Genomic DNA, 25,218 nt, shown 5'->3' on the forward strand with positions numbered 1-25,218 from the left:
AGAAGAATGAGTCGAGACCGGACTGAGTGGATGAGATGGACAGAACTAGGTACCCGACGCTTAACGGCATAAGGGAATGGAAGAGAAGAAGAAGAAGCATTTAATGAACATAGCATGTGAAAAGTAAAAGAAAGTGCAAAGGACACAAATCTATGAAAAACACATTTCGTAGAAGAGATACAAGGTAACCAAAAAAGTTCTTGCCATTTTTGACGTCCCATTATTCATGCGCCCACAGAGAGGAAACTAAATGACGCACGTGCCTGCCAAGCGATCGGGAGTTAGTCTGACCATGAATTGTCAGTAATACAGGCACGTTTCGCACACACAGCAGTCATAGCTCGTCCAGTGTCGGAAGAGAAGTGGAAGTATCGAAACAGCTTGTTCGCGTGTTTGTGTATGACTTTAAAGTGGGCCTGTCAGCTGCCCATCAAGTCACCGCATTTGCCAGGCATTTGGGGAGAATGCTGTGAACGAACGCACTATGAGGCATTGGTTCCAGCAATTCCGTTCGGGAGATGTGAGCCTTTCGGATGAACCTCGCAGTGGACGACCACATGTGTTGGATGACGAGGCCCTGAAAGCACACATCGAGGAGGACAGTGGTCTAACGTGTGATGAACTTGCAGAAAGGTTCCATGTTTCCGGTGAAACAGTCTCGACTGCACCTGCATGGGATAGGGAAATCATACAAGTTAAGCAAGTGGGTACCCCACACATTGTCGGCAGCCAACAAGGAACAACAAGTAACAGCCTGTTTGTCCTTGCTCACTCGGCACCTGAACACACCTATATTTGATTGCTTGCTCACTGGTGACGAAAAGTGGGTCCTCTATGACACTCCCAAGCATACGAGACATTGGTTGTTGCCACATGACCCTGTTCCTCACACCTCAAGACCACCTCTGCACCCACGAAAGGTTATGGTCTCTGTATGGTGGAATTGTGGGCAAGTGGTGCATTACGAGCTCATTCCACCTGGTCAGATCATCACTGCTGACCTCTACTCTCAGCAGTTGCAAACGGTGCACCGTGCATTGCGGCCGAAGGAGCCGGCATTGGTGAATCTCAAGGGTGTGCTGTTCCTGCACGACAATGTCAAGCCACATATGGCAAAGAGGACCCGGGAGACCCTTCAAAACTTGGCTGGGAGACAGTGCCATCCACCATATTCACCGGACCTTGCACAAACAGATTACCACCAGTTTCATTCCCTCGACAACCACCTCCGTGGGACATCCTTCGCAAATGAGGTAGACCTGCGGAACACACTCGCTGACTTCTTTGCATCCAAGCCCGCAGTGTTTTATCACCAGGGTATTGTGCAGCAGCAGGAACGTTGGCAAAAGGTGTTGATGCTGAGGGAGATTACTTTGACACCTAAAAGGTACGTACCGTCCACTGTATTGCTTTATCACTGCTCTAGAACGGCAACAACTTTTTTGGTTACCTTGTATTTGCCTTCCGCATGACTCCTAAATCCATCAATAAACAGTTGATTAACATGTTTTGACTTTTTTTTTTTTTTTTTTTTTTTTTTTAAATGAGCAAAGAGCTCCCCTTTATGCTGCTGGGCTAATCAGCACTGATTACGTATGCACTTTAAAGTGGGCTTTCGAACCATTCTATATGTCTCCACTGAAATGAATCCAGGACACTGACTGCAGTATATAAAAATGATTGCTGATGTAGCTGTCATTGCTCCTTACTGGAGACTTCTAATACTATACCATGGGACACAAAAATATGAGCTTTAAGATCAACCATCTCACCACGAACAGGTGCAGTTTCTTCATGTCAATGATTCGGTCAAGTTGGCTGTTGCTATTAGTGGAACCTCGATTTTACATTTTTCTGGGGACAAAGTTTAAAAAACTTTAAGATGCAGGAAGATGTGAAATCTAGGAAAATTTTATAACAATTTGCTGTTGAGACCATCAAGATTGAAGGTGTAATGCAGGCAGTGCTCGAAATATTTTCTTCAGAGCTAGGTGCCAGCTCTGAAAATCAGGCGCCAGGAAACTACCTACTAGCAATTGTGCATACTACGGTGGGTATCAAAAGTTGCACAAACGAAACTTTGAAAATGTATATCATGAAAACCGTAAGAGGTATTTACACCAGGTTTTCTGCACTAAACTAATCATATACGCTATCACTGGGTTAATAAATTTATGTTAGCATGTATCCAAATAAAAGCAATTACATTATTTTTAAAAAAATATTGTTAATTTATTGAAAACATCTGAGAATTGATTTTCAAAACATTATATACCAATTTAGAAATTTTCAGCAAAAAAATGCAGGTTCGACCAGGACTCGAACATGGGTCTCTGATATACTGTGCCATTGCTCTAACCACTGAGCTACTGAGCCACCCTTGCCTCGCCAGATTTTACGCTGTCGCTGTTTTACCTGCAACCAGTGCTACCGCAACGGGATCTGTTGCCTGGTTCCTCCCAGCGAAACAGGAAATACGTACAAATTTTTAGCGAAAAAACGCATTAACATCTCTACGCTGGGAGGAAACAGGCAATGTCGAAGTCTACTGTGTTTCAAAGGCAACAGATCAAGTTGCAGTAGCACTGGCAGAGACGATTCCACACAGGTAAAACAGCGACCACAAGAAATCAGGCAAGGCCAGGCCAACTTAGTAGCTCAGTGGTTAGAGAAATCGTACGGTTCGAGTCCTGGCCGAGCCTGATGCTGAAAAAGTACATTTCCTGTGTGTGCCTAATCTTCAATAATAATACCAACTCTATACAATTGGTGGGATCATTTGTTCAGGGTAGCTACGATTTTTTGATTACGAAATTCCCCGACTTTTCCAGGTTTTCCAGACCAGAAATGAAATTTTTCCAGACATGTTTGTAGTCATGATTTTTGCTTTTGAACCTCATGTTTTTCAATTAAATATGCAGGCACATTAATTACTGTGAATATGAATACACAGTTATTAGCTGAAAATTTACCAAGTGATTAATAGAATGCTATTCAATGAAAAAATAAATAACTATTGTACTTACCCATTGTCACCAAGTCATTACAATTAAGGTGGTGTAAAAAAATCAATAAAAAAATATGGCATATATCAAAGCTTTACAATGTAACTTGTATCCAACCTCAATTATATCAATACAAATGAGAAACCACAGAAGATTAGGTCATGTACCTTTAGAAAATATGCAATGAGTTTAATGATTATATTCTTTAATTTATTGAAAATAGTACATATTTCTGAAATTCAGAACGTGAATACGGCCGGTGACCAACCATACACCTAAAAAAATATATACACGGGCCATGCTTTGGAATCAATCTCCATTATTTGAGTTTTCCACATGCTGGAAACAATTTTATATTACGGAATCTGTTTATTAAAAAAATCAACATAATTCTCGAGGGGGTCAACTGTTCCTCCAAAATCCCGCATTCCAACCCATGCTTGGTAACCGTTCTGAATGTTTTATGATTTTTTTCAAAATTTCCTAGCAGGAAGACTAATAATCATAGAATTTTGGCAATCATTGTGACACGAAATTTGAACCTTCCTTAAAATAATGAGCATTGTTTGGATTCATAAAAGTTATTTATGTTGAAAAAAAAAACTTCAAAATGACCTTACGCAAGCATATACACATCCCATGGACAAGTTATTCACCAGTTGACAAGCAACAGTAAGTATCGTAAACTAGTGGGAATGAATGTAGAAATAAATGTGAACCTTAGTAGAGTGCATTCAGGGTGTTTATTTTAATTCTAAGACATTAAACCTGACCTTCCTAACCTAACCACAAAAGCATATATTGACAAAATCTTAAGTAATCGCTAAAACTCTGCAGTATGTGTTAAGAGACATAAATGGAAATCGAACCATGTAAAAGTTGCATTTGTAGCATGATGAAATCGTAATAAAGCAAAAGGAACTTGGGCCCATTTTCACCACTTTTCAGCATAATTTCATTCTACACTAAAAAAATACGTAAAATTACTATTGGCATCACACCAACATTCCTAACTTAACAACGATGTGTGACCAGCGTACCTTTAATTCCTCTTTTTCGCACCAATTTTTAAAAAATAAATTCGTTCTACATGCACAAAACACGTGCATATTCGAATAATGACGTCACTGATACTACATAAAATTTCTCAGGTGGAACACATCTCTGCAATGTAAAAACTACGACAACGAGCAAATGAACTAGTTGATCAGGTTGCTTCTGAACGGGTCACAAACGAAGGACTCAAATTCACAGAACTGGTTCACGGGGGAAACTAAGTAGTGAGTCCATTTGTGTTTACTCCGCATCCGCACCCATCCAGTGTGACGTAAACCACAGCCAGTTAGGTGAAATTCTGCTCTTTAAGGCAGAAAGTATTGCATTGTCTTTGGTTCAAGGTGTATACAGTTATTGCAGATCCAAAACTAATGAACTGTCAGAGAACCAACCTGCTCCGCTACACCTATCAAAAGAACAGGTTCCGAACGGGTGTGTTCTTGAAGAAAGGAAATTCTCTCACCACACACACAGCCAAAGCAACATTTTTTGCGCAAGAAATTCTGAGGATGGCTGGTGCGTAGGTTTCGTCTAGAGTAGCTTGTTCTCTAAGGAAAAATCTCACGGCTCCAAATAAATATAGAATCAAAATGCGAAGCAACCATAATTTTGTACATAACAGACTAGAAGTCATAATGACGAGAGGAACAAGTTTCTGAACTGAATCTTTTGGGGGGACTGGAATCACAAGAACCGAATTTGGAAGTGGAAATGAACCATTTGTTCATTTTGTAACTGGTTCTCCTGCAACTCCAAAACGCACGTAAATATGAAACTCCAGAAAATATGCAAAATTCCCTGACCAACCAAATTCAGTGACTTTTCCCGGTTTTCCAGTAACGTAGCAACCCTGTTTGTTGGTGTTTGACTAGTCGTAAAACAGTTGCTTTGTGAGGTACAGCAGAAGCAGGGAATTTTTCTTGGTAAACCTCTTGCACATGAGTGTAAGAATTAGTAGTAAAATAATCTTCAGCAATGCAGACGTGCTGCTCCAAAGAATACGCCATGCTGAATCAGTTAAAAGAACAGGCATAGTAGCGTCGAAAGTGAGCGAAGAGAATTCAGTGTAACCAGACGCAGATTAGGATTCTCTCAAGAGTCCAATTTCGGCACAAAATCTTGGTTTATGATTTTTCACGTAAATGTATAGCCAATACTTAGGCACATGTGGCATGCGTGTGTTGACAATATTTGGACCTGTAAGCATTGCCATGTATGTCCCAAAAATGGCACTTTTTCACTCAACCCATAAAATAGCCAATAAAAAATCCATCAGATGTTGCACATGACCAATATTGGTCGCAAATGACAGATTGACATGGCATCAGAAACTGAGCATCACAGTATTCAAAACATCCCTAAATCATTCGAGAAAACAGGAAATCTGGTGTTGGGGGACAAAGAGTAAGAAATTATTACTGACACACTGGAATGTTCACAACGTTCATTTTAAAAATAAATAATTTGCTGTACTGCAATTTGAACTTGAAATCATCAAAATTTCATACATATTACAGCATAAGATCACAGTCGCCAGGCTGAAATTTTTATTCGCCATGGCGACCTGGATTTTTCGAGCCCTCAATGCAGGAATATGTAAAATCGAGGTTTTACTGCACTATTAGTGTTGATGACCATGAAAATAACCCTGTACACCACAGCAACTAGAGGGAATTCTGTTCTAGTGGGGGGGGGGGGGGGGAAACCTGCACGGACCCGTGACTCCTGTGCACCATACTCCCACATGGAGGGGAGGGGCAGAGTGGAGCATGGTTTATGGCCCAACGTGAAAGATTGCACCATGCATTTGTGGATCTTTGCCCTTCACAAGCCACCATCTATCGATGGTTTGCAGAATTTAAGAGAGGAAGGGACTCCCTTGAAGATCCTTCAGGTTAGCCTGCAACAGCCACAACAGATGAAAATGTGGCCAAAGTTGAACAAATGTTAGAGAAGATCAACAATGTACATGTGTGCAGATTCAGACAAGCAGTTAGATCCTGGATGAAAAACAATGTCAGGAAGATTTGCAGTCCTTTGATTGTCCCCAACCATCTAACAAATTCAGTGGAGGAAGATCAAAAAAAAAAATTTTTAACAGGTGACGAACGCTGGATATACCAATATGATCCTGAAACGAAGCGGCAGTCATCAGTCTGGTCTTCCCTGGGGACGATCCTCCAACAAGTGAAGAGATCATGACATACCCTCTTTCACACACTGAAATTGGTTTATTTCGGCCCGCCTTTCTTTTTCAGTTTCTTCACACCTTTAAGAGAAAGTAATTTGATTTTCGAAAGGAGGAATGGGATTACTAAAAAAAAAAAATGACCTACTTTTTCTCTTATGAAGAAAAGTTAAGTTTTATTTTTCTTGGTTTGTGTAGAAAATGAGTAACTATCCTATCCTTGACCGCATCATCTCTCTTGCACTTTGTTTAGAAGACTACTTTCGCTTTCTCCTCCACAACATGCCCCCTGAAAGATGCAGCAATATTCTCTCTCCTGGAGATCTCTTTCCTTTCTCAACCATATCCTATTTTGACCAGAAAGGGCTCAAGTATTTACCTATATTTCTCTTACCTTGTTAATCCAGACCCCGCTACCGCCAGAAGTGAAAGTAGGGGTGGGGGAAAAAAGGGGGCTAACAACCAGACCATTTTTTTTGGCCTCAGTGTTCCCAACCTATATGGCCTGTCTCCCCACTCACTTGCTTCTTTTCTCTTTTTGGGTGACAAAGAAGTGTTGGCAAAACAGTCTTTTTTTCTGCTAGCGGGCACATTGTGACAGCTCCACTTGAACAAAAAACAGTCACTGCCAGATGGTACACTACAAAATGTCTGCCCAGTGTTCGATGCGTTGAGGAGGAACCGTCCAAAGTCAGGCCTGCGTGGAATCATGCTGCATCATGACAATGCCTCTGCTCACACTGCAAGGGAGACAACAGCTTTTCTGAAGGAGTCAAGTCGAAACATTACAGCACCCCCCCTTACAGGCCATGTGATTTTTCTTTTTCGTAAAGTGAAAGAAAACATTTGTGGTCATCAATTTGACTCTCCTGAAGCTGCGGTGGCTGCATATGAACAGTCTGTAGCATGCCGCATGGCATTCAGCATTCAAAAAGTGGTTTGAACGAATGACACGTTGTATAGTGTGTAGTGGAGAGTACTTTGAGAAGATGTAATGGAATTAATTTTTTAATTTTAAGGCTTGCATTCTCAGAACTTGCAGTGACCCTCAAATACACAAAATAGGCAGATTGTGTAGTTGTTTCTTTTACTTGCACTTCAGAGTTTCATCGCTTACACTTTCCTGCTTCTAAGTTTCCCTAATTTTGTTTTTTTATTTACAGGCCCCTGTCAAAACTGGTACCACTGTAAATGTATGCGTCCACTAACAGTTATACTTTATATTAGACACACTGTGTTCCAAAATATTTCTTTTTAAAACACTCCATGTGACATGTTGCACTGTATTTAAGGGTTAAAGAATCCACTTCTGGTAAAGTGTTGCAAGGTTCATGTATTTGGTCTAGGAATTAATTCGTGCGCCTGGACAAGAGATGGCGTAACGAGCATATCGTCCCACAGTTCAGTGTATCCACACATGCGTTGAACACTCCTGTCAGCGTGCATCGTTCATAGTATAGGGCAGTTGATTGACGCGTCAACAACAGCATTTTGTAGTCAACTGAACATGGCGCAGTTTGTGGCAGATAAAGTGTTTTTGCGGGGTGTTCTGCTTCATTACTTTAACATGCAAAAAAGTTCTACCGAAAGTCATCGTATCTTGGTGGAAGTGTATGGTGACCATGCGCTTGCTGAGCAAACGTGTCAGAAGTGGTTTGCACGGTTTAGAAGTGGTGATTTCGGCATGAAGACCAAGAGCGACCTGGATAGCCAAAAAAATTTGAAGACTAAGAATTGAGAGCATTGCTCGATCAGGATTCGTGTCAAACGCAGGAAGAACTTGCAGAAGCATTAGGCCTTGATCAAACAACAGTTTCCAAATGCCTCAAAGCCATGGGAATGATTCAAAATATGTCACATTGGGTTCCACATGAATTGAAAGAGACGTTGAAAGACTAAAAACCATTTGCGAATTGCTGCTTCAAAGACAGAAAAGAAAGGGGTTTTTGCATCACATTGTTACTGGTGATGAGAAGTGGATCAATTACGAGAACCCGAAACTAAAAAAGGCCTGGGTGAAGCCAGGTCCATCACAACCGAAACGAGATATTCACTGTGCAAAGGTTATGCTGTGCATATGGTGGGATATGAAAGGTGTGGTGTACTATGAGCTGCTGGAACCGGGTGAAACTATTAATGGGGAAACGTTATCGACGACAATGAGTTTGAAACAAGCTCTGGCCAGGAAACGACCAGAATGGGAGAACAGACGATAAACTTATTTTTCAACATGATAACGCTCGCCCACATGTCGCAAAACCGATTTAGAAAATGTCGGATGGGAAGTTTTACCCCACCCGCCGTATTCACCAGACGTTGCTCCTTCGGACTACTACTTGTTCGATTGCATGAATAACGATTTGATTGGACAGCGGTTCACTTCTTCAGAAGGTATCGAAAAATGGGTCTGACTGGATCGCTTCAAAGGATGAGGACTTCTTTCGCCACAGAATAAGTAACTTGCCTGACAGATGGGCGAATGTGGTGGCTCGCAATGGACAATATTTTTCTTAAGGTATTTATGTACTTTGTGTTTGAACTACAGCTTCAATGTGTGCATAACAACTGCACGAATTAATTCCTAGACCAAATAAATACTTTCCAGCAAGTTGAACTTAGATCATGGAATATAATTTGTAGAAACTGGCTTGGAAACAGGAAGCACAAAGTAAAATATCATCCCACGAACAATGTGTCAACAGAATAAATTATGATGGCAAGTCACCAACTTGCTATTCTCATATACATATTCTGTTCATGTCTCGAAACTTTTAAATAGTATATTCGATGCTAGATTTAATGAAGTTTGCTGCATCAAGGAGTTCTCTAACTTTTAAAAAGCTAGATATGATTTGTGGTACATTGTGTCTGTTTCTTTAAGGATTAACATGAATGTTGCAGATCAAATACCCTTCCTTAAACAATGAAAAATAATGCACATTTATTCCTATGATCTCAAAAATTATCCATGAATGGAAAAATATCTTCAATGATGCATACTTTTTACCTAAGCATTTGTCATTTGCTTTTAGATACAAACTCAATAACAAGTAGAATAGATCAATAATGGAAGAAAAAGTACCATAATATTAAACAAAATCAAATCTTGTCCTTACTTTATTTTGTATAATGCACGATGTCCACACATTGTGAAACATGACAAATTCAACAGACACATTAACACTGATGTTCAATGGAAATTATAATGTGTATTTTAATACATTTCACACTAATGTGAAATTACATAAAAATATTGTTATAATGGTAAGAAAAGTGTTTAATCGTCAAATTTAATAGAATTCACTTCACATGTTATTTGGCCACCTTTGTAACTCCCCCTCTTCTTTTTTGTCTTCTCATGACGGAAATTCCTTCCTCTCACAAACTTAAAATCCTTACTTGCTCTCTCTCCAAAACTTCCTCTGGCTCCCCTCTGAAACAAAACAAAGTGATCTTAAGTACATTACTCAGCTAAACTGCATAATAAAATAATACTACATACATGTAGACATCTTTGCTACAACTTTTCACATGACAAAATCCAAATATGTAGAAGGTATTCATAATTGGGAAATGAGGCACATGGTAGAATATTAATACAGAGAAACCAGTACGTACTAGTATGTGCAACAAGTTCCAACAAGGATGGTGGCATTCGCCACTGAAATTAATACAACTACAGATAAAACATTTTTTCGGGAAAAGTGAGTACTAGTTTCTCTGTATAAATTAATGTAGAAGGTTTTTGCAACAAAACAATTAATTTACAGCATATATAGATAAAATACATTGACAGTCACTGAATGGGTAACTTTGCACCTTACTTTGCCAACTGGGCAGATGTAGGGAAGAATAGCTAAGCCCAAGAGTGAATGTTTACAACGCCGAGCAGGTTTTCCAAAGTAACCCCTCTCTAGTCCCAGCTTTTGCATGAGATTTTTAAATGTTTACACCTATTTCAGAAAAACGTATCAGACTATTTGAGCAATCTACTTTGGGCAACTTTTGTTTGCAGCTAGAACATCAGGACAGATGCAGAAATCAAAATCCCAATAAGAGGGGTTGGGTAGGCTGCAGCCCCCGTAGCCGTCTAAGACAATACATGCTAGAGTGCTGCTCCGGTTGCATAGATATGCATTACTGAAGATGATTTACGATTTGGTAGTTATATAACCACCACATTTTATTACATATATATATATATTTTGAATTGAAAAGACTTATTTAGTATTTATTCTGGTGGCAGCATATGAACACTGTAGCCTTAACATTTACCTCTATTTCCTGAATCAACAAGTTTGATTTTGCGGATGTTGTCATAAGAACAAATACTCGTGAAAATAGCCAAGTAGGTACTCTAAATTTGAAATATCAGCTGCTATAATCAAAATCAGTGAAAAAAAAAACTGCGCGATGGTGGCACATATGGAGACCGTAAATACTTACCACACGGAGAGAAGTATTAGGTTAGTCAAAAAGTAAATGCAATGTTTTTCTTTTCTTCCGTAGGTTGGCTGTACACCTTTCTGCGCTCGCAAGCCGATAGATAGTATCGTTGTCTTCGCCTGTGGCAGGTTACAGCGTCATCACTTCAGTTTGCTCTGCAGTGTTGCCAAGTAAACATGGCTGCATCACTGTCCGTGTGCACCACAGAAGAACAGTGTTCTGTAATCCGTTTTGTGGTCTGAAGGTGTACTAGGAGCTGAAATCCATAGAAGACTTTCACCACAATACGGTGACAATGTTTTACCGCTGCGGTGTTTACCAGTGGATTGAAAAGTTCAAAAGCAGGTGAACAAGTGTGAAGGACGAGGAAAGAGCAGGTCGTCCAGCCACATCCGCTACTGATGACAACATTGAGCAAGTGCGTGAGCTGGTTCTGAATAACCGACGAGAGACTGTTGATGAAGTGGCAAACCATATGAACATTAGTCATGGTTCTGCATATGAAATTATCCATAACAGGCTCAACTTTCATAAAGTCTGTGCGACATGGGTCCCTAAAGAACTCACTGACGAGAACAAGCAAAATTGTGTGAGAATCTGTCAGCAATTATTGGACAGACATGCTAACGAAGGTGAAGCCTTTTTGAAACGAATCATCACTGGAGATGAAACATGGATCCATCACTTCGAACCTGAGAGCAAACGCCAGAGCATGGAATGGAAACACCCTGAATCTCAAGTGAAAAAAAAGTCAAGCGTCAACACTCTGCAGGAAAAGTGATGCTCACACTTTTTTGGAACTCTGAAGGAGTAATTATGGAACGTTATGTGGAAAAGGGGACAACAATCCCCAGGGTATCGGAAAGCTTGTGGAACGTTGGACCAAGTGTATTGAAGTGCAGGGGGACTATGTTGGAAAATGATATCATTGTAAGTTTTCTATTGTTGCTGTGAATAATAATAAAAAATGATTGCATTTACTTTTTGACTGACCTAATAGTTCTATATTTTGCGATGTCGCATTTTCAACGTAGTCACATAGTCTCTCTGCGGTCAGTATTGCCAGAAAAAGTTAAGAGAACAAAAAGTGAGTGCTTTAACCAGTGTTTACTGTAAGGTGGGTGGGTAGTTTCGGGGTGGAGAGGAAAGGGTTACTGGTTGGCATGCATGCCTGCTATACAGGCCCTTTCCCATCGCCTGCGGAAAGATGTCAAGAGGGAGGGGGGGGGGGGGTAAAAAGATTGACATCTTTCCGCAGGAAAGGGCCTATATAGCAGGCATCCACGTCACTATACCCCCTGGACTCAAACCTAGCCAACCAGTAACCCTTTCCTCTCCTCTCCGAAACAACCCACCCACCTTACAGTACACACTGGTTAAAGTACTTTTTGTTCTCTATCAACTGTTTCTGGCAACACTTTGTGCCTCTACTCTATGTTAAGTCGATCTATCTACGTTCGTTGAAAATGAGATCACGAAATATACTAATTCTCTTTGTGTGGTGTTTACTGTCTCCATCATTTGTATTTATCCACCCTTCTGGCACCTTATCTGATCCTATTCCTGTGTGTGTGTGTGTGTGTGTGTGTGTGTGTGTGTGTGTGTGGTTGAATGATGCAGTGTTCTAATAATTGCATTTTCCTTCCAGGAGTATTCTGGATGTGTACTGGTCTTTATTAGCTACCATTGTTAAGTTTATAGAACAAGGTTGCTATGCAAAAGGGCATAGGACGAAGGGGAAATTGAAATATTCTTGTGCTCACGTTAAGTTAGTACTTTCTTAAAATTTGATATATAAGAGGCTGGTCCGGAAAGTGTACCGCAGGAGTACAGGAAAATTTAAACAAGTTATTTGCATGTCGTCATTCACAAAGGAAAATTGAATTTCACATTTGGATTTATTTGAATTTTTTTTTTACATTGATATAATTGTTTGCAATTCTTTTGTTAGCAAACTCCTCTTCCGTAACCCTCCAATCAGCACTTTAGGCATTATAGATGAGATACACAAAAGGCCATTCCGAAAGTAAAATTTTTAAGTTTGTACTGTTGGGATGTTTGGAGCAAGTGCTGGGGCATTTGTGATGTCATTCTGTAAGTGACCATCCCTACCTCTGATGTACCATCTCACTAGTGACTAACCAAAAATTAAAATGTGTTATGATTAACATTTCATGTTCTTAATTTCAAAGCACTCTAGACTGGCACAGGAATATTTGTTAGTGTGTGGACTTTATATGTTCAAATCTCTCAAAAATAAAAGTTCGCACCAACATCATTGTTGTTTGGGTGGCAATTCATGAATTGTAAATGCATAGTTAAACACTATTCAAAGAGTGGCACACTTAATAGGATTGAAAAGTTGAAGAATTTGCCAATTTATCTGAACAGGAGTATATGAACCCTGATATTAAATTTCCCAGCTGACCAAGATAAAATTGATATCCAGGAAAATGTAAAATCTGGGAATGTCTTGCAATGTACTGCCCAAGACACGGCAATAATCACATTCTCATCAAAACCTCTCAAGCATGTCTTGTGCGACATTCCCGGTGGCGGAGTTTATGTACCTTTGCAATTTTGAGTTCTGTGGAAGTTGAGGAACAAAAATTATCTTCGATGAAACCCCACAGGAAGAAATCTCTCCCTGCGAGGTGCGGTGACAATAAAAAGAGATCACGCAAAAAAATGCTTGAGAAGGTTTGGTGAGAATGGGAGTACTGTCTGGGCATGTGCCCTGCAACACAATGGAAGCACATCGAATGCATATAAGGTCTGTGCAAAATTTCAAATATTCCTCTTTCAAATGATGCTCTTACTATGTACTTCTGTTCATTATTGGTGAAAATATAGTCTTACAAAATCAACAAGTAATTAGCTTTCGTGTATTTATTAAACTACTGCATCTTTCATTCCCAAAACATGGAATAACTCATGCGATATATCTAGGGATTTTGTGAAAAGGCACTGAAGTAATGCTGAATCAAATATCAGTATAATTTTATATTGCGCACGTGTAAAGATTCTAAACAGTGATCAACAATGTATATAATTTCTATAATGTTTGCTGTTAAAAAAATAACTAAAATTGCATTTTTTGAGGTGCTTTTTCCACGAACAGCATAGATTTGTATCTCCCATTTTTCCTCATATTGAACCTGACTTACAGCCTTAGAAGGAACACAAACAGATTGAATGTACAGTCACTGACAGTTCTGGTTTGTAACAATCCCATTGAGCATTAAGGGATTAATTATAACCCACAAGTGTCCGTGACTGTACAACGAAACAAGCTGAAATATATACATACAATAAAACTTAACACACAAACAATTATCAGTGAAAATTTCATTAATATGCAATTAACAAAACCAATGAGAATTGCTTGTTGATGTTAACAGTGCACAGAATACCTACGAGGAATCTCAAAACTTTGGAGAAGGGCTAACATCACAAAACTTTCCTTCTTTCATTTCACCACTTCCAAGTGTTGTTCTATATCTGAGAATGAATTAATATACTAACCAAGCTGCATATTATCTTCAGTCGTCGAAAGTAGTTTTCTTGTTGGCAGGGGAAGTCTGTGCATTGAAGTGTCCACTGTCACGGCTTTTAAAACCACCACGACCACCAAATCCACCACCACCTCCTCGGCCCCTAAAACCATCCCTATTTCCAAACCCTCCACGCCCACCTCTGTCACCAAAGCCTCCGCGTCCACCAAATCCACGCCCACCACGTCCTCCTCTGTCACCAAATCCTCCGCGTCCACCAAATCCACGTCCACCGCGTCCTCCTCTGTCACCAAAGCCACCACGTCCACCTCTCCCACCGAATCCGCCACGTCCACCTCTGTCACCTCCCCGACCTCTGCCTCCCCGAAAATTCCCCCTTCCTCCCCTATCTCCAAAGGAACCTCTTCTGTCTTCTTTCCAATTATTACCACCCATGTTCTCGGTGTCATCTTCATCCTACAAGAAAAGAGGAACTGTAAGACCAACAAAGCATGAAAATATATAAAATACAAAAGCAATGTATTAAGGATGTAAACTTTGATGTCGCATGTAGTGGCCAGCATTTTCTTGGGCACACAAATAGAATAAGTCAACATGGTGCAGGTTCCCATCACATTTCATGATTTGTCGGTCCTACAGGAACAAAGAATTCACATATTAACATTACCTTGGCTTCAAAAGAGTTGTCCTTTAATCTGGGATCTATCTGCACAGCATCCTCTTGTACTCTCTTAAATGGCTTCTTTAAGATAAATAAAAAAATGTTATAAGCAAGGTTTCCTTGCATTAGTGAAGTAATACAAGGTTTAATATGTCAGTGTAAACTGACCTCTTTTCAAGATTCATTTGTAAATTCTAGGAACTAAAATGACATTTTTTTTACACTAATCAAAATTGTGGCCATGCAAATCTCACATGCAGTTCCACAAATTACAAATTTGTCACTTAGAATTAAAATTTTTATTATGTCCAGCAGGATGGATCTTTTGCGACAGAACACACATTTCACATACTCAATTAAATCAAATGTTCAGTACTTCTGTGTACTTTGTTCTAACTTTATTCAACATATACAAATTCCAGGAGAACATTTTTTAAATTTCAACTTAATACATGCCAAAAATTAAATATAAAGCTACAATTTAGAAAGTTTAGTGCCATTATTTGAAGAACTCCCTGAAAACAATGCAACACCTAAAGAGAAACTAATATTTTGACAAATTGTAAATTTAGAGGAAAAAGCAGCCATCTAGAATAAATTTGAGATTTTTCATTTGTACATGGTACACTTAATGGTACATGGCTACATAATATCGATGACTGCTTTAACCTCAGAAAACTGGTCCACAAGTAGAACCAACACCATGTAGTGGCATTTAAGACAATTCCTCAAAAGCAACATAATATTTCAGTCTTTGGTATAAGACTTGACAATGTTCTATAGGTAGGGATGTGAAGTTTTAGTCTTAGTGATAACACTGAAAAGTTGAGAAAAGCAAAATAATGTGTTTAAAATGTACTTGGCCAAGTTAAGAAGACAATGACTAACACTCGCTTGAAAACATAGAATCATCTAATTCAATACCAATATAATTTCTCCTACTTACATTCTGTTCTACTCCATTTGTGAATGAATTCCTCTGATTAAATGACCCACTCTTCTTGGCAGATTTCTTCTACAGGAGACAAAAATAAAGTCAAAATTAAAAGTATGCCATTTGATTTATACTGTTGTACTAGACACAAATATATTACTTATGATTTAACTAATGCATCATGCAAAGAAATTTAAGATCCTAACATTCATTATTAGGCATTCATATGCCAAACTTAATGCAACGTGTAAACATGCACAGAATATTTGCAAACACAATGGGAATAATCTAAATAAATTACATTGCTATTTAATGTACATTAGGGAATCAAATTTCCCTTGAAGTGTTATTTGCCATTTCACACACCAAACTTTTACCATCAAGAACTTCTATGTTTACAACTTTCATTTTGATGAATAGCACTATGAGCTTTAACATTGTGAGCGGCATGCAATGATTTTTACGAGGAAAATTGGGAATGGTTCTTGCTTATATCATTCTAGGTTCAAGTTCTGGTATTATAAAAAAGAAGACCGATGCCTTTTAACGGAAAGGGATAGGAGGTCGCTTCAATGCATTGCTCGGATAAGATGTAAAGTCATTAAAAATATACATTAAAAGACATTTGTAGACCAAAATAAGAGACTTTTGCAAAGTTGACTTTCGGAAACCACGACAGGAGAGGTCATTATACTTCACAGGTGTTTTATGTTTCTCAGCATTTTACAAATACTATTGTGTGTGACAAACTTGTCAGCAAAATAAATATTTTTCACCCACCTGCGTATTTAACTGAAAAGAGAATGGAGACTTCCTTGCTTTATGTATGCACTAGAAAATTGTGATTCCTTTGTGAATTATGTGCAAAGGATCTGTATAAAATTGTCACATTTTAAACAATGCAACGGCGCGTTAAATCTGTTACAGGATTAACAGGTGAAAAATATCCATTACTTGGATAAGACCAACGTAACAAACAAGCAACAAAAAGAAAGGAGGAAGTTATGTGGAGAAAGCAGCACCCCCCAAAAAAAAAATTATCACGTACGAATTTCCATTTAGTCTAAGGTTAAAGTAAAAAGTCACGTTTTCTTCCCTTCCTGAAAATTGTATAGTTTCTGCAAAGAGAAACCCGAAATGAAATATACCAATTAGTATTGGTGGTGGATACATGCGATTAACATTTTTCCTTGAGTAACTAACACCTGATATTTAGGGGCATGCATATTTAGTTTTTGACGAAAAAACGAAATTTGAAAAAAACACATTGTAGTGTTAATTTTTCATGTTTTTGAAAAGTGTGAGATGCATTTTGTGACCATGATTTGTCACGAAATAATGCGAAATGAACTGCAAAAAACGAAATTAACTCAAACACGAAATTCAGGGTTTATTCACAGACGCTGACACCTTCTGAGGTCTGAAGTATCCTGCGAGTTATGCAATTCCCGGAAAATTGATTAATTCTGCTATTAATATTGGAGAAGCAAAAATGGACTTCTTTACACAAAAATAAATGTAATACTCTGATAACTATATAAATGTGCTATTAGATGTGAAATGTTAATTCTGTGGAATAAGCGTAGTTTTTAAATCAAATTTAGGATTATATTCACAATTTTAAAACCAAAATGTCTTTTTATATACCACTTTTCATCCAATTTTTCACCGCTATAACACCAATATTTTATTTTATTTACCGCTTTTGAATCTGAAATTGACTTAGTTTTTGTACCGAAATTTTGCTTTTTTATTTACCAAAAATATGTGCCTACTGATATTGCATAATATTCTATGCAAGTTAATTTTAATAGTTTATGTCATATATAAAGGATATCCCACACACTGAATTGCATCCACAGCAAATTGGAATATCCATAAAACTTACTGCTTGAGGTTCATCACTGTCGCTTTCACTGTCATCTGAACTCTCTTCATCACGTTTTCTCTTTGCAGCTGGAGGTGCAGCAGGGGATTTTTTGGGAGGGCTTTCCTCCTCTTCAGATGAGTCACTGTCTTCTGAGCTGTCCTGTTCCCTTGATTGCACTTTAGGGGTCGCTGTAGAAAAGGACAACTTTCAATTAATCTGGATTAAATAACGTTTACAAAACAAAAAGTTGCCTCACAATTGTACTATGCTTGTGGGCTGTATTGTATATACAAAAATACATACTCTATATATATTTCACTTTTGAGAAAAGAGGTTTCATGGACACAAAATCAATCTATAAAGCAAAAGAACTGAAATCTCAGTTATACATTTTATGGGGGACAGAAGGAAAAAAATTATAACCAAGAAAAACTTACTGTTGAGAGATAACTAAAATGGTAAATTTAAGTACACATTCACCAAAGTTTGCTACACACTCCTTTTCCACTGTTTTCCAAGCCCTGCCGATGACAAAATTTGCCAGAAGGCTGTGCCGTACACAAGGCGACCTCTCCCTCCCATACCTTCAACTCCTGCCTCATGATCAGGGAACAAGTGCACTACTGCCTAACCAATAGTTACTAAAGGCCGACCGGCAAAAGTATGAACTTCTGGAAAACAAGACTTTTTGCATACATTCCCAAATAAAAACAAAGCAACACACTATTCCATTCAAGTGCAAGGCTCAAGGCTACCATGACATGGGAAGCCATTTTGTGTAGTATCAATATTAGCGGTAATTAAGAGTAATGCCTAAAAACCCTCATAAACAGCTTAAAATTATGTTAAAGCCAAAATCCTGAACAAAATAAGTTGTTATTAACATACCCAAGCCATTTTGCATACAAAGCACCATGTGCTATAACTTGCGTATCATACAAAATTTTTATTTACGTATTTTCAAGCAAACATTTGTGTAGGTTCAGAATAACCCTCTTTTCTTGAAAATAGCATTCATTTACCCCAGTTATAATAACTGGGCTTAAGAAACACCAAAAAAATTTGTTTTTTGGAGTAAAACAACCAAACAGTTGAACTCCATCCTAGCCTGACACCTGGTGGCCAGACTTGGAACTGCTTGAACCAAGCTACCCATGACTTGAGTTAGCCAATGTGAGCCTTCCCAGCCATGAAGTCCTGACCTAGATGGAAAATTTCCTTCATTAAGTGTGTAGGAAGCCATCTTCAACTTCTATTCTGTACTAGCTTTCAAGGAGTAAAGATAGTGTCCGAAGTAGCATGTTATGTACAAGCATAGTGAGTGAGCACAATGGCCCAGAAATAACTGGGAACTGCCGATAGTGATTCCAAATCCCTCAAAAGCCTAGTATGGGCTCAAATGGCAGATAACAGCTGGAAAAGTTATCCTTGCCAATAGATGGGATTCAGGCACGCTAAAAAGGGAAAATGCTGATTTTCCTTGTCGCGAACATTTCACATGTGGCCACATGGCTGTATAAGATGAACAATCAGATACAGAGAGACAAGCATCCATCTCAATCAAAGAGTGGAATACCCATCCATCACCAGTACCCTCAATAGCTTGGAGAGGCTACAGGAAGCATGGGAATGTGTGTTTTTGTGCCAGCAAATTAGGTTTTCCCCCATGAAACTGAGCCATTATAGTTCAAAAGTGTGTGTAACAAAGTGCCCCAAGCCTGGTATATAGTGCTTATATCCATGCCAAAAATGAGTTCCAGAGATTTTAAGTAGAATGTTATCTTATCTAAGTGCTGTGAGTGTAAACATGTACATAAATGTGTACATTTTCAGTGATAATTCAAGATGCTTGTCCTAAGGCCAAATGACCAATTAATTTGTCATTCCAACGAGTTTGATCTAATTTCATCCCTGATTGTGAAATACTACGAGTGCTCCACTAGTAAGTTTAAATTTTAGGCTGAAAGTTCCTATAGATACCAACGAGTCTTCTTCGAACACTTGCTGCTAACTGGGAACACCACACATCGCACATGGGAGATGTGTGGCTGTGTAGAGTAGCTTAGGGAGATATACAGGGCAAGTCAAAACGATGGACCCGATTACAGAAATTTATTCTGTGAAATCTAATAAACATATGTTATTGTGAGACATGCGCTTCGAAACGTTAAGTTTCAAAGTTTAGTTTCCACGCAGTGTTTCCACTTTCTACCGCTAGGGGTCAGCAGCGAGCAGGAAAATGGCGTTGACTGAAAAACAGAGATCTTTCTGTGTGCTTGATTATCATGTGAACGAGTGTGATTAGTGTGCAACAGCATTTCTGTACCAAATATCGGAGAGAACCACATACGGGAAGGCCATTCGTAAGTGGTATGAACATTTCAGAGATTCGGTCTGCATCTGTAAACGAAAATCGACTGGGGAAAATCGACTGGGGAAGAGACAGTGGAACGAGTGCGCACATGTTTCGTGCGGAGTCCACAGAAGTCCACCTACCAGGCAGCACGAGAACTTCACAGAAAACTGTCTGGCAGGTTCTGCGGAAACGTTTACAAATGAAACCCTACCGCTTGCAACTAGTTCAAGCCTTAAAAGACATTGATTATGCTTTGCGCGCATCCTTCTGTGCTGATTTCCTCGCATAAATGGAAACGGATGGGTTCTCTGAGAGGTTAATTTACAGTGATGAAGCAACTTTTCACCTTTCAGGGAAAGTGAACAGACAACTTAAGGATACGGGGAACTGCTACCCCCCATGAATTTGTGGAACAAGAACGCGATTCTCCGAAAGTGAATGCCTTTTGTACCATTTCCCATGAAAAGATTTATGGGCCCTTTTTCTTCCATGAACGTACTGTGCCAGGACTTGTTTTCCTTGATATGCTGCAACTATGGCTCCTTCCACAGCTTGCAGAGGATAGCGCAGATTTTATTCTCCAATTGGATGGTGCCCCTGCACATTACCATGGCAGCATTCGGGACCATCTCAATGGGGCATTGGAACTACGTTGGGTAGGCCGTCCATCTCAGGAGGATCGACCTCTCCCTCATTGCCCACCTCGTTTCCCAGACTTGACCCATGTTATTTCTTCATGTGGGGTTTTGTCAAGGATCATGTTTACATACAACCACTTCCAACAACATTGGATGGTGTTCCCGCATCACAGCAGCCATTGCTGATATTGACCGCAACATGCTTCACAAGGTTTGGCAGGAGATAGACTATGGGATTGATGTGTGCCGTGTTACACGAGGTGCTCACATAGAACACTTGTGATTTGTTTGAAGAAAACTTTGACAATTTACCTTTCTTAGCACATGTCTCACAATAACATTTGTTTATTATATTTCACAGAATAAATGTCTGAAATCGGGTCCATCATTTTGACTTACCCTGTATTTCTAGGTTCATCTGTACCCTTCTGGCTATTGAAGATAAGTAGATAACCAAACCAATTTCAAAACCTAGAAGTATAGCTCCTGAACCCATTGTACCATGGAATCCGAGAGCGATTTGCTTACTACGAGATAGCAAGCATTAGGGTTCACCGTGCTGGGCCTTGCTCAGGATGCCATCTGTTTCAAATGCTACTCAAAACTAAAAAATTGTTAATAGAATACCGCAAGAATTTCCCCTCATCACTAAAATTGGACAAGACGATTGGTTCAGCAGTTCATGTGACCTTCCCTGGCTTTCAATGGAAAAGACAATAGAAGTTTCAAGTTCATTCATTCTCCGGACAGGCTTTAAATGTTGCATTCTCTAGGGTTTTAACACATTCTAAAAATATGGCTGAGGTGTCTTTGTTCTCCCTCCCTCCACAAAAACGTATGTGCACAATTGAGAACATGACTCAACACTATTCACACTTCTCTAGCCAAAAGAGAAATTAACCTTTTGATTGGTGGGACCGGGACAATTTTTAGCAAAATGCAGTGTTTCATTTAGATGACTGTAGCTCGGAGGCTAATTGCCCTAAACTGACGAATGAAGTACAGGTATAAATGGAATGAACCATAGATTCAAACTATATAAAATTTATGCACATTGAGTGTATAAGGATGCGGGGGGAGAACCAGAAATGAAAAATGCCCCTTTCCCTCTCCACCCCTGGACAACCAAGTACAGGACATTGTCAAAATACACATGGATATGATCGCTGGCATGTCTGGAACAAGAAAATAATTGCACTATTGTGATATGAACAACATGCCTTGTACCCCTAAAACTGTGCGTCTGTATGCCACTGAGCCATTCAGCGTAATGAGCAATTACCTTGAAACTACTGTAGATCCGAAGCTAATTGCCCTAGACGGACGAATCAAGTACAGTTATACACGGAATAAACCATCGGACTATATAAAATTCATGCACATTGAGTGTATAATATGGATGCGGGGGTGGGGGAGGAACCGGAAAAATTTCCAAATTTCTGAAGAAAAATGCCACTTCCTCTCTCCACCCCTGCACAACAAAGTACAGGACATTGTCAACATACACATGGAAATGATCGCAGCAAAATATTTCCAAATTGAGGTTCAACTGCACAATAGGCACTATTGCAGTGGAACAAAAATTCCGGTCTTTGTTGGGTACAATGCTTTTTTTCTTCAGAGGAAGCAGACACAAAGAAAGCAGCCATTTTCCCACCTTTTTATGGAAGAAGATAATTCACACTTCTTTAGGAGAGAGAGAGAGAGAGAGAGAGAGGAGAGACAGAGATTGAAAGGGTGGGGGGGACTTGCTTAGAAAAAATTCAGTTCTCATTTGCTGGGGAAAACGTAATAAGAATTTGCCAAGCCCAATTAACTGATATTGGTTTAGGAACCAGTGAAGAAAAAAGATTCGTCAATCTTTCCTCACACGAACTCATTAATCTGCAACTGCTGTGCACAGCTACAATAATTTCAAGAAGCAGCCTTCTTTTTTTATTTTTATGCAACTATCTGAATTGGAAATATTGCTAGTTTGTGTTACAATACAATAATCCTTCTCTTCTTTTAAAGTGTTTTTTTTTAGATGAGACAACTGATCAGATGTTTCAAATATGAGTAATATTAAGTGAAGCTAAGTGAGATAGTTGTGTCGTTCCTCAGTACCATTCACAAGCTAAATAATTTGTTTATCTGCAATTTAGTTTGCATAAAAAAAGTAATGCAAATTCTGTCTTCAACAACCATATATTTAAATTAGCAAACTTTTGAACAGTATACAGAAAGTCATAAGTAGTAGTTTGAACACTTAAGCTTGCCTAGACATTTGTGGGGATCTACTTAACTTGAGATTCTGACCAGAATATTCCACTGGCAGCCAAACCAAAAACTTTGACCTAGGACTTCTGGACTGGAGGGGGGAGCTTACCTTTAGCTTGTGGTGTGGTTTTTGGAGTTGCTTTTCTCGCAGGAGGCTCCTCTTCACTGTCACTTTCAGAGTCTGAGCTGGATTCTTTCTTGCCTGCCTTGGGTGAAGGTTTAGCTGGAGATTTCCCTTTGACTACATGTGGAACCTTTTTCACATTTGTTTCTTCCTCACCTAATTTCAGACAAAAAATAACATTGTGTTAACACCAGTACCAGCGTAATAGTTCTGCTCATTTACCTATTTCCAGTTATATTTCAGTCACCATTCACCTGAGAACTTCTTTCCCAATAAGACAGTTTACCAGTTTTACAATACAAGCTAAGTTAATTTAAGATCACAATAATACAACCTTGCACAAGTCCATATTGCCAGTGAATTAAATGTTTCGACATTTCCCATATCTCATAGAAGATCATGATTACTGTGACTGATCAAGATGCTGAAAATTAGTATCTGATGAGATCGCATACCCTCATTTAATAACCTAGAATAATACAGTGCAACCCATATATTTTTATTTTTTATTGCACTTAATAAACACTGCCATCACAGTTACAACAAAAGGTCCTGTTAATAGGACCTTTACCACAATCTTGCAATTACTATAATTTCCATTTCCAACTTTACAAGTATTCCCAACTGGGGCGATATAAAAATATGCCAGAAGACCAAATAACTTGTTACTCCTTTGTCTTGCAGCAGTTTCATCAACTAATTCTGCTTTCCCCAGCATTTGAACACAATACAATAATGTGAAAAAAAAACCTGCATGGAAAATTAATAAGCCTCTTGTCAACTTCTTGACCCACACTTTTACGGACTCCTTTTTCTGCCACATTGTAAAGATGAGGATGTGCAATATGATGAAACTGATACACACAAGCCCTGCTCGTGATTCAAACCCAGGAGATATTGGATAAGATCTATATTTTTACTTCTGACGGCAAGTCATTTAAATTCCTTGGGAAATAAGCCTCTGTCTCACTCAATTATTTTTAATATGAAGTATTTTCAGTAAAAATGTATCATTTGGCAATGTGAACATGCACAACATGTTACTAACAGAAAAAGTTGAACATATGAAGGTGCAGGTTAAAAAACAGAATTTGTCAAACTCCAGAAAATAAACTTAATTGCAAAACTATACTGAACACAAATGAAGAGGTAAATAAACTTATGTTTGCATGAATGGAAGAGACCAGTGTACGAACAGAAGAAAGCATGGAGTTCAGTACAGAATACACATGGCAGGAAATGACACCACCACTTGCCAAATAACAGCAAATTGACACCTGGTTTTTCCCCTAACCCTTCATATGTATTCATGATGGATGCAATAAACACAGAGAATCACAATTTTGTATTCCCGTGTTGCACAATTTAATGGTTAATTTAGATTAATTTCAAAGACTATTATGTACTTGTGAAAATTGACATGTCCTTCCCGGACGTATGAACAGTCTGCTGAAGTACATCATCCCGCCTGATAGATATGAATCTTGGAATAGAAGTTACGAGATTAATGGAAGTTCATGTGATAATTTTTGTGTTGCTGTTACTATGATTTTTAGTGCATTTCGTTATGATGTAAAATGTTGTTCTTAATTGCATAATCAAGATAAATATATTCTGAACCTAGATGTTAACACGTAAGTCCTGAGTTTGTTAATTTACTGCAAATCTTAATGTTTTCCCGTGCCCTGGGAGGTATCACGTGTATACCGATATACAGTCTCATGTTACTCATTCTCAATTTGTATTGAGATAAATCTATTCTTATGGATATTAATATGCTATAGTTGAATCTGGCACGACCGTGTCAATAATTTGGCGGACAGAACGTGGGGCCACGAACACATTGTGCATTAGCTACGTTAATCTTTGGTAACGTGTTTTAGATTTGCAGTTGACTCAGAACTTTTGATGCGCAACAATGGAAAAGAAAATATTAAGAAGTGGAACCAAAGCTTCATGTGTTGATGAAAGCACAGTTCATGTGTTTTGCTGTAAGACTACATCAAGGCTTGATGATACGTTTGTTTGCACTGAGTGTCACAATACTTTTCATTTAAATTGTGCAAAGCTAAAGTCACCAAAGGAAAGTAATTCTCCTTGTGAATTAACATGTCTCGCATGCAAAGAAAAACTTGCAGTTCCTGTTGTTCCTGTTACTACTGATTT

At 38.8% G+C, this 25,218-nt stretch overlaps 1 protein-coding gene across 3 annotated transcripts in view; it reads right to left on the bottom strand.

Moving 5' to 3' along the window:
- Window positions 1-9,353: 9,353 nt before the first annotated feature.
- Window positions 9,354-25,218, bottom strand: part of LOC146002601 (uncharacterized) — a 43,642-nt gene continuing 27,777 nt past the window's right edge. For 2 of the 3 annotated variants that reach the window (XM_083140557.1, XM_083140556.1), the window contains exons 7-11: window positions 23,038-23,208; window positions 17,694-17,863; window positions 15,818-15,886; window positions 14,221-14,666; window positions 9,548-9,682 (exon numbers count right to left, since the gene is read on the bottom strand). In XM_083140557.1, the coding sequence (XP_082996683.1) occupies window positions 14,238-14,666; window positions 15,818-15,886; window positions 17,694-17,863; window positions 23,038-23,208 (839 nt within the window). In that variant the 3' untranslated portion in view covers window positions 9,548-9,682; window positions 14,221-14,237. Of the gene's footprint in view, window positions 9,683-14,220; window positions 14,667-14,877; window positions 14,953-15,817; window positions 15,887-17,693; window positions 17,864-23,037; window positions 23,209-25,218 lie in introns of all 3 variants that reach the window. The other variant, XM_083140558.1, reaches the window with a different exon arrangement.

The sequence above is a fragment of the Lepisma saccharinum genome, chromosome 18 (assembly GCF_977018435.1).
Source record: "Lepisma saccharinum chromosome 18, izLepSacc3.1, whole genome shotgun sequence".
NCBI lineage: Eukaryota > Metazoa > Arthropoda > Insecta > Zygentoma > Lepismatidae > Lepisma > Lepisma saccharinum.